Source organism: Gavialis gangeticus, unplaced genomic scaffold (genome assembly GCF_001723915.1).
Source record: "Gavialis gangeticus isolate Ggan-Ray unplaced genomic scaffold, GavGan_comp1, whole genome shotgun sequence".
In the NCBI taxonomy this organism is placed as follows: Eukaryota; Metazoa; Chordata; order Crocodylia; family Gavialidae; genus Gavialis; species Gavialis gangeticus.
This window is the reverse complement of record NW_017729024.1, coordinates 154,812,512-154,822,203: the sequence shown is the minus strand read 5'-3', so window position 1 is coordinate 154,822,203 and position 9,692 is coordinate 154,812,512. Positions and strand designations below refer to the sequence as shown.

The 9,692-nt window shown below is 42.3% G+C and overlaps 1 protein-coding gene across 2 annotated transcripts in view; it reads right to left on the bottom strand.

The window, feature by feature from the left end:
* The window catches only part of LOC109297863 (complement component C6-like), a 54,119-nt gene extending 44,640 nt beyond the window's left edge, over positions 1–9,479 (bottom strand). Inside the window, exons 1-5 of one of the 2 annotated variants that reach the window (XM_019517918.1) lie at positions 9,320–9,479; positions 6,879–7,038; positions 6,154–6,310; positions 2,907–3,051; positions 811–952 (exon numbers count right to left, since the gene is read on the bottom strand). In XM_019517918.1, the coding sequence (XP_019373463.1) occupies positions 811–952; positions 2,907–3,051; positions 6,154–6,310; positions 6,879–7,021 (587 nt within the window). In that variant the 5' untranslated portion in view covers positions 7,022–7,038; positions 9,320–9,479. Of the gene's footprint in view, positions 1–810; positions 953–2,906; positions 3,052–4,272; positions 4,325–6,153; positions 6,311–6,878; positions 7,039–9,319 lie in introns of those variants that run through there. The other variant, XM_019517919.1, reaches the window with a different exon arrangement.
* Between the last annotated feature and the right edge of the window lie 213 nt (positions 9,480–9,692).

Genomic DNA, 9,692 nt, shown 5'->3' with positions numbered 1-9,692 from the left:
GGTTCTTCTCACAGCCCCCAACCCCCCTGACCCAGCCCTGGCAGTCATCCACCCCATAGGGCTGCCCCCCCAGCCCCGCTTATGCCCCTGATCCCTGACCTGCAGTCCCCCCAGTCCTCCTGGGGCATGGGGCTCCAGCTGGCCCCCAGCCCCCTGCAAGCCCCACTTGCCTCAAAGGCTCCAGGAAGGAAAGCAATCCTGAGCCAAACCCTCCATGACTGAATCTCAGGCCCCACCACTTCCCCCTCACCCACCCACTTTGGACAGGGCTTAGGGTTTGCTGCCCTTTTTGTAAGAAGCTCTTGCAGGCTGGAACTCTGCCAGCCTGCAGACAGCACTTTGCAAAAGTGGAAAATCCATGGGTATCTCTGTTAAAATGAAAAATCTTCTTTTTTCTCTCTTTTAAAAGGGAAAATCTGTAGGTTTTTCCTGTTTTTCTGTGGGAAATGGAAAACCTGGATCCTTTATAATGACAATAAAAATGGATTATTTTTCAGCATCTTTTATAGTTATGAGTATAATATTAAAACCAGTATTTATTATATTTTTGGGTGATTTATATATTTATGTGATTTATGGACATTATATAAAGATATCAAAATAATTTACATTTTTAAAATCTCTTCCTGCTTTTGTGATTGACATCTTTGCATGATTCCATAAAAGCTCATCTCTTAACAAACGTTTCTGAAGATATAGCTTTGCCCTTGGTGCAATGGGAAGCAATAAATTCATCCATCTTTCATTGTCTGCAGAATTGAATGCAATAACAAGACTGTCCCCATGAAAAGGTGAGCAGGAACAACTTACCCCTGGCCCATTAACTGCACACCAGGGATGCTGCCATACATCTTGTTGCACACAGACTTTTTCTGTCTACAGTTCCTTTCATCAGAGTTGTCCCCACAGTCATTTTCTCCATTGCATTCCAACTTGTTGGCAATGCAGCGACCTGTTTCAGAGAAACAGTATATGTACAAGGATTTCCCTTCAGAGGTAAAAAAACTGCAATTCTGGTCAATAATATGGGGGAAAATGTGAAGATGGGTAAAACTCCTAGGGACTGATCCTACAGCCAGTTCTATAGAAATCCCTCACACAGAGCGGTTGTTTAATCAGATCGAAGGTATTTTCAGGGAACAGGTACATCTGGATGTCTTATTGTCCTAAAGATTTCTCTGCCTGCTGTATTGTCCTCTGGGGACCACTAGTGGATAGTATGATTTTAAGTAGACCAGGCACTTGCTGGCTACACAGCAGGGTCATGGTAATAGGGGAATGCAAAGACTGCCTACACAGCCCTCCCCAGAGCTCTATGCATGGTCTATGTATAGCTGAGAATTTTGGGTGTGGGATCTTCTTGGCATTCACTTTAGAGAAATTTCACCCACGTATAGGGAAGGCATGGTGGGGGGACACAAGCCCCCCATAAGAGCACTGGTGCCCTCCCTGAGCAAGTGCTCTGGCTAGTAGGGGGGCATAGAGAGCGGTAGTGCACCCCTCAAAAAATTGGCTCCGCTGGCAGCACATTGGTGGCACAAGTGTTGGTAGTGGAAATGCTGTCACTTCCGCTGCCGCCATGCTGCCAACATCCTTGGCGACAGGCCACAGGGGGACTCCCCCCCCCAGTCGCCAGCTGGCCACTGGGGGACCCCCCATCCTTTTGTGTCTCACTGGTACCCCCCCTAGACTCAGGAGGCACCAGTTGCCCATGTTTCCCCCCGGCTTTTTTCCCTCCTTTTAGATCATTATATCTTCCAAGTGACTTGGTCTAAATATCCACATTGTTGTGTTGTCTCTTCTGAGGAGATCTGCTCTTTCTGATTTTAAAGACACTACAATAGTACAGAAATCTGTGCCTGCTCTGGCTGGGTTTTTTGTTTTTTATAGCTTCATTTGGAAATTATCTCAGGCTGCAAAGATATCTCAATTGAGGTAGTCCTGAAAGTCACAGGTTTTGACCTGCATCAAAATACAAGCAGCACTGGCATTTACACGCATAGCTCTTCCAAGCTACATTGGTGCTCGTCTGCCAATAGGTGGCCTGTGAGAGTACACAGCCTGACGTGATAGTGCCTGAAACGTGACAAGTCTATAGGCACACCACAATGTACCAGGGAAAAAAGAATTAACACATTTCATCCCACATACCGAACAAATATTTGAAGTGAGACAATGGACGTGTATATCTGTAGGTTCCTGGGACAAAAAGCTTTCCCTGGAAGAAATGGTATATGTGCTCATAGCCTCAGACTAAGGGAATGTGTGAGTGGGCTAGAATTAGGTTATTTCTAAATAAGACCCATCCTCTCCTACAGCTTTTAATATAGGAGTGAAAAATCCAGACCATAGTGTTGAATCTACAAGAATCGTCATTAAGATGTTACGAAGATCTTCATTAAACATCACATTTCTCAGTTGCTGTGATTTAAAGGTGGGTTAATTTATCAAGAACTGTTTCTCTTTTAACACCAGACTTCTTCCACGCCTCAGTCTGTAGTGATGTCACCACCTAGTGTTTATACCTTCTTGTCTTGAATGGTGAGTAAATGTATCAGGTAGAGTGATCAAGTAAATTGCAAAAGAGGATGCTTCTTCTGCACAACCCTCTTTGTATTAAAAAAAAATTGTAAGCTATGTGTTTAATAATAGGTAGTTTTTTTAAGAATTTGTTGTTCAAGTTTTGTCCCAGAGTAAGTATGCATAACATCCACTGAAGTTTTTATGGAGGACTGCCAGACAGACTTAATTAAAATAAATTAGATAAGACTGCGATGATAGGAGTTGGTTTTGCTTATGACATGGGCCAAATTAGGTCCTGGCATTTTTTTTATGGGGCATTACAAAATGGTTTGAATTTTTACAGTAATTCAAATTAGAGGTTGTAGATTGAATATCAGGATTACCATTTTCACATTGGAATTTGTTCCTGCAATCAACTTCTTCAATGTTACAAAGTTTCGTTGGGAAGCATCTTCGGGAATCCACCAACTGCTCAGAACAGGGCTGTCCCCCAAACTGAGATGGGCGTAGCAGAGACCTGCTCCGAAACTGAAAGGAAGCAGAGGAGAAAACCCAAGATTGTTCTTTGTTCTTGATAGTTTCCTGTTTAGTCCACATAAACTGTTCAATATATATTAGAAATAAGAGATAATAAAACTACATAGCTCTTATATAGCTTTTTCCTTAGATCCCACTGAGCAATGCACTTCTAAAAGGCTGGAAGTTTTAGTTGGTGTGGATGAGACCACTCCCCCCACCATAGTCATATGATTTCCCCAAAATTATGCTCATTAAACTGCAAAATTAGGAGGGAGATCTCATAAGAATAGACAGCTGCTATAGCAAATTGGCTGCATTCAATACTAAATTCTGACACAGTAATTCTGATGGACCTTTATCAGCCACAGTTTAGAGTTCCCATTATTTGTCCTCTAAAATCTATGCTAGAAGGCAGTATAATCTTAACCATTTCCTATTTAAATATAACTATTTGAATGATTTATTCTTGTTCAACATTATTTTTATAGCAATTACATATCAATATGGCCAAATAGTTCCTTTTACAACTTACATTTTCATAAATATGCAATAAGCCTGGTCATTTTTACCTAATAGTAGCACTAATGTCATATGTTGCTCTGGTGCATAACACCATGCCTCCCTTCATCAGAATACAATCTTCAGAATCACCCAGGGAAGGTATTTGTTCTATTGCTCAATATGTGCCACTGCTGCTTGTCTCTGGGAAATGCCTGTGGACATGTGCTCTGGTGTATGGCACGTTGCCCTGGGTGGGGTAGGGGAGGGGAGGCTGGCCCCAGCCTTACCTGGGGTCCTGGGGGCCTCCAGGGGATGCAACCATGGTAATCCAGCAGCATGGAGCCTGTCTGGCAGCTGGGGCATAGCTCTGGTTGGCCAGGCTGTTTTCTGGTGGCACATGCCACCCTACTTTATAAGGTCTGGGTTTTTTTGACACCAGGATTTCCTAATGTCAGTCCTGCCCCCATGCCCCTCCCCCTCCCCTGCAAATTAGCAGCATGAGGCAGGGAATGTCTGCGCATCCACGCTCGTCTGGATGCACCCATAGAGTTTAAGGCAAGATCATTAGATTATCTAAGGATGATCTCCTGTGTATCATGAGACATTAAATATAAGCCATATATTAAGACCATACTTTGTTTGGCTAATTTGAATTGGTATTTTTTCAACTTTCCACTGTTTGTTCTTGTTATAACTGTCTGTGCTAGGTTACCCAGTGGAGGGACTTACACAAGTCATCTCTCAATATTCTTTCTGGTAAGGTTACCAGATTGGGCATCCTGTACAAAGCCTAAATCATTTTTGTTGGTTCTTTTCTTCCCTTTCTTCAATTTCAAATACTGTTTTTAAAATGAGGAAAAGACGACAAGAATTGTATAGAGCATTTCTAATACTGATCTCATCCTTGCTATGTATAGAGGTAGTATCACTTCCCTTAGCCTACTTACCTTTCCCCCATTTACACATTCAAGTATCACATTAACTGATTTTGTCTCACTCTCATGCAGGGACCTCATGTTCAGTTACTTATCCCCTATATGCCTTCTATGCCATTCAGTCACTAATTTCCAGAATACGTTCTCCCATTCTGTACGCCTCAGTTACTACTTGTTCCTAGATGCATAACTTTACATGTGGCTGTATTAAAATTGATTATCCTCATTACTCTGCTCCATTTCAAATGATAGTGATACGCTAACTTCAGTTAAATAGAAGAAAATAATTTAAGTGGTCACTGAACTAGATGCTTGGTGCTGCAGGTTTTTGATTTGAGCACTGTAGGAAAAAGCGGCACTCCAGAACGGGTTGGAATTTTCAGACTGTTGACTTTCTTGAGGAACATTTCACTGACATGATGAATCTTGACTACAACATTAAGGGCCTTATCAGACTTTATGCTGTAAGCTAAACATATATCAACTGGCTTAGTATTGTTTGGCTTCATGGAGCAGTCACACAGTGAGGTGAAAAACTTGCTCTGCCTGCTTCTCCCCTACACAGCTGTGACTTACCACTAGAGGCTTGGTGAGCAGGAGCTAGGGAAAAAACAGACTTGCTGTGCCCACTGGGCAGAGCAAGTGCTGCAGTTCTGGGGTACTTGGCAGCTGCAGTGCCCCCTGGTTTGAGCAGTGATGGGGAGGTGGTCCCCTCCCTCCCCCTTCTCCCTCTTCTCCCCCTTCTGTTTGGACTGGCTTGCTTGTATGAGTTGTGGTGTGAGGCACTCCAGGGCTGTGGTGTTTGCTCTGCCACACTGCCCTAGGGAGTGAGGCACTGTGCCTGGCCCTGCTGTGCCCTGGCATCTCTACTCACCCATTGCTTCCTGGGATGCTGAAGGACTTCAGCATGGATAGAAAAGCTGTGGAGAGTGGCCACAAGTTAATGGAACAGGAGCAAAATTAGGCAGATTAGAGATAAACCTGCTCTGGAGTGGCATAACATTAAGCTGAATAAGGAGTGCTTTAAGACACTTAAAGGAGGCTAACATGTAGCCAGTCCAGGGGTTAAGAGCTCCAGAAGCCACCTAAAATTAACATGTAACAAGGCCCTCGTTAAGAAAACCATCTCTAACTTTCTTTGATTCTTTGTGGTTTTCAGCCAGTTCTTGCTGACTACGTACAAATGAAGGAATGGTTTATTGCAGAGTTGTCCAGCTTCAGTGGGGCTGGGGGCCTCATGCAGCATCGGCATGTGGTCCCTGAGTGGTACGTCATGTGAGCTATGTGCTGTGGGATTCCACCCCCGCAGCTGTTCAGGCAGCATCATGTGGCCACCCAGGACCCCCCGAGTCCTGCTGCATGGGCAGCACTGGTGGTACATACAGCCCTGTCATGAGGTCTGCACTAATGACAACATAGCCCCCACCGCCATCCTCCCCCAGGATTTCTCTCCTTTCCCCTGCAAGGAGAAGGGTGTGCAGCCTTCTCCCAGGTTCTCTGACAGCACAGCAATGTGAGAGGCAGCTGCAGGGACCTGCAGACCATATGCTGGCCCCCCATATGCCCTGCAGGCCAGTAGCTGGTTTATTGCACTGCAATTAACACCACCTCTCATGACCTGGATCATAACATCTGTTTTCCCACTCCCATCAAACCAGTTTTATTTTCTACCTACTTGTTTTTTAACACATGGATCACATTCTGACCAGGGACCCAAATCTCCAAGCTGGCAGTTGATAGGACATGCCTGTTCATTGCATGCCCGGGATTCTGAGAGTGTGCAAAGCTTGTCACAAGAATTTTTTATATAATAAGTATCATATATTATTTGCCTGAAAAATAAGATTACCATTAGTGAGGTATGGTGCAATTACAGCATTTCTGCTACACTTACAGGGGGAGCCAAAAGTAAAAAGACACATGATTTGAAAATCAGTTTTAGTTTTCAGCAGTTTACAATCAGGAAAGAATGAGAGAGAGAAAAAGGCAGAGAGAAACAGATCATGAAACAAAAATTCTTGTAGATCTTAAGAAACATGTTTAAAATCATGTTCCCATGTACAGGAAAGGTTAGTAAGTCGGCTTATGCACATACTTTTGTCCCACTTTAATTCTTAATATTGAATAATTGCAATGTTTTGTATGCTTCACAGAAGATTTTAAAATTCAATTGTCATATAAATATAGTAATTAGTGAATCATTCACGTGACCTAGCAAGCAGTGGAAGCAGCTATTTCCAAAGGCAAAATAAGAATTTTTGCACCTGTTTTTTACTGTAAACTCTTAGGTGTTTATAAGTCTTCCAATAGCAGAGTGATTCTCTTCCTGACTGAAAACTTGAAACAAAACAGACCTCTAAAAAATCAATACATTAAAGCAACGCAGTAATCTACGCCAACCTGTCTCTACTCTGGATTCCATAATTGCATGTTTTTGAACACCTGGACCAAGAACTCCATGCATATTGCTCACAATTACATCCCAGGCTGCTTTCAGTTGCAGTGCTCAGCAGAATGAAGAATATTAAAATAGTCTTGTCCATAGTTGGAAGGTGTCCAGCTGCAGTAAAAAAAAAATGTATTATTCATTGTATTCTACTCACAGGCAAATACGTGCTCAGAATTCATTAAATATGTCAGCTGCCCCTGGGTCACATCAGGGACTAGTTAAAAAAGAAGTTTTTTGCATTTAATCTTTACTTTTAATAACAGCTAACCACACTCCCTTGTCTTTATACATGCCTGCAATTTGTATACATGCATGCATACATACATATGGAGATGTAGAACAAGTTAAGAGATCTACTCCTGCTATCAACTTCTCAGCTCTCTTCCCATTCAGAGAATTGGGCACATGAGTCTTTATGAAGTGAGTTTATACTTCTCCCAAACTGTAGGCTAAATATCCCTAAAGGAGGCTCTGTGATCAGCCATCTTCCCACTATCAACAGGAACATGGTTGGAGGGTGCAACAGACAGGTCAGCTGTCCAAGAACCAAGTGTTCTCTGTAGTTGCTTTATGCTCCCTGGGTATCAGGGATACAGGATTCATGGGGCTAGGAGGACAATAAATAAAGGGAGCTAGTGGTATAGCGGTTACAGCAGTCACCAAAAAGGGGAATCAGAAGGTTCTGGTCATTGCTCCGCAAACAATTTGTGCATTTCACATTAAACACTTACTGGATAAAAACCAGAAGCACCCAGAATCTAGGCCTACATAAATGAAAAGAACAAAGCACCACACTTTAGCCATGATGCAGTAGGCCAGATTCTACAGACCCTCTGTCTCTCTCTAAGTGGCTACTACCTAACTGAGGGACCACGTCCCAATTCCCAACTCATCTAAACTAGGGAGTCTCTCTCAAATAGTAACTTCTATCACAGCAGTTCTTACCATTGTAATTACGGACCTAATCACTATGGTACAGAGTCAGGCTCATTCTTGAACTATTTCTATTTCTTTCTCTGGCTCCATGACTCTTGTATTCTTATTTGTAAAATGGCTGTGCCTCTTAAATAGGAGAGATGATAAATGTCCACTGTGGAGACCATTATATAATCTGGTGGTTAGGGCCCTGTTGTAGGAAGTAGAAAATAATTATTTAAATCCTCCAAGGCTGAGAAAGGCCTAAAACCCAAGTTTTGCATTGCTTGGTAAGTGATCTGACCACTACTATTATTCAAAGAGTGGCATTACCTTTTCTTCTCCTTCCTCTAGCCTTTCTGAATGAAAGTGACTGTGGTGGCTGTGCTATATACCGTAAAAGGCAGGATAGATTTTCATCTTATAGACTAAATAAGGTAGATATTTAGGTACATTTACCACAAGATGTCATAGGCTGAAGCTTACTTCATCAGATACTGTGGGCAAAAAGCAGAGTATAAGAAGGAGACAGAAATCAGAATATGAGACAGACAGACAGACAGAGCTGGAGGAGATGAGAAAACCACCAGTAAAGTCATAGGAACAAATGGGTCACAAAACTAACTCAGGTAACAGGATAAGAATCCATAATCCCTATTTAAACTATACTTGACTATCCAGTCTGTGAGTGACTTCTTGGTCCACAGTTTCCTGTTCAGATTGGTTTTTAAAAGTTTGCTGTCTAAAAACAGCGACCCTCAGGTCAGTGATATAGTTTCAAGGGAGGTTAAAGGGTTCTGCCAGAGGTTTGCATGTCTCCCTGTAACTCATATCAAAGAGGTATTCAGTCATTCTCACAAGTAGGGATTGCCCAGTCTATCCAACATAGACAGAAGAGGGGCACACTAAGTAGATAATTGCACTGGTAGAGGTGCAAGTAAACAAATTTTGGATGTTATAGTGATGACATGATCTGTACTGATGTTGGGACACAGAAGAAACCTGGGCCCATTGCAAGGCCTGGTGCCTTGGTGAGACTGGGAGCTAAGAAGCCTGTTGCTTGAGAGATGCCATTTGAGGTTTGGGTGTTGTCTGTAAGCCAGGACCAGTTTGTCCCCCATGACTGCTTTGAAATGGTGCTATATACTTTGGTTAGTCTATAAGGTACCAATCTACCCTACCTTCTATTTGACTGAATCACTGACTTACCCTGCAGATTTAGCTCTTAGGGTAGAGAATGCCATGCAGACATCAGATTCTTTACCAAATGTTAAGGTTTGGTCCAGTTATATGTAAAGGATCAATAGTTGCAATAGACTGCCTTGGATGAGATTTTTAAATGAGCCTAAGGGATGGTACTTAGTTGCCTAATGCCCTTAGGTGCCTTTGAAAATTCCATCCATAACTATCCATCATACTTTTAACTTGTTCACACAATAAACATGAATGATCACATTTTTTACATATGCAGACTTACCCTGGTGTGTCTCACAGAGCCGAGGAAACCGCTAAATCCCAAATCTGCTTAATAATTTATGAAAGGAGACGGCTGTCTGCAAAACAAATGGAATCTTCTTTCATAGATATCTGTAAGCCAGACATTTATGAGAATAGTTTATCTGTGTCCCCTTAAAGCAAGGAATATACTGATCCTCTGATTCAGAATCTTTTGTTTAATCTAGTTACGTTTTAACAGAACCCTAATCTCATTTGTAACTTCTTTATCTATCTACAAAACCAAAGTCAACTGTCAGCACTAAGTCACAAAGTTTTAAAGCCAACTACAGACAAATACAGAAGTGTGCTGCCCAGGGATACAGAATACAAGAACCATTCCTGCTGAGCTGAAA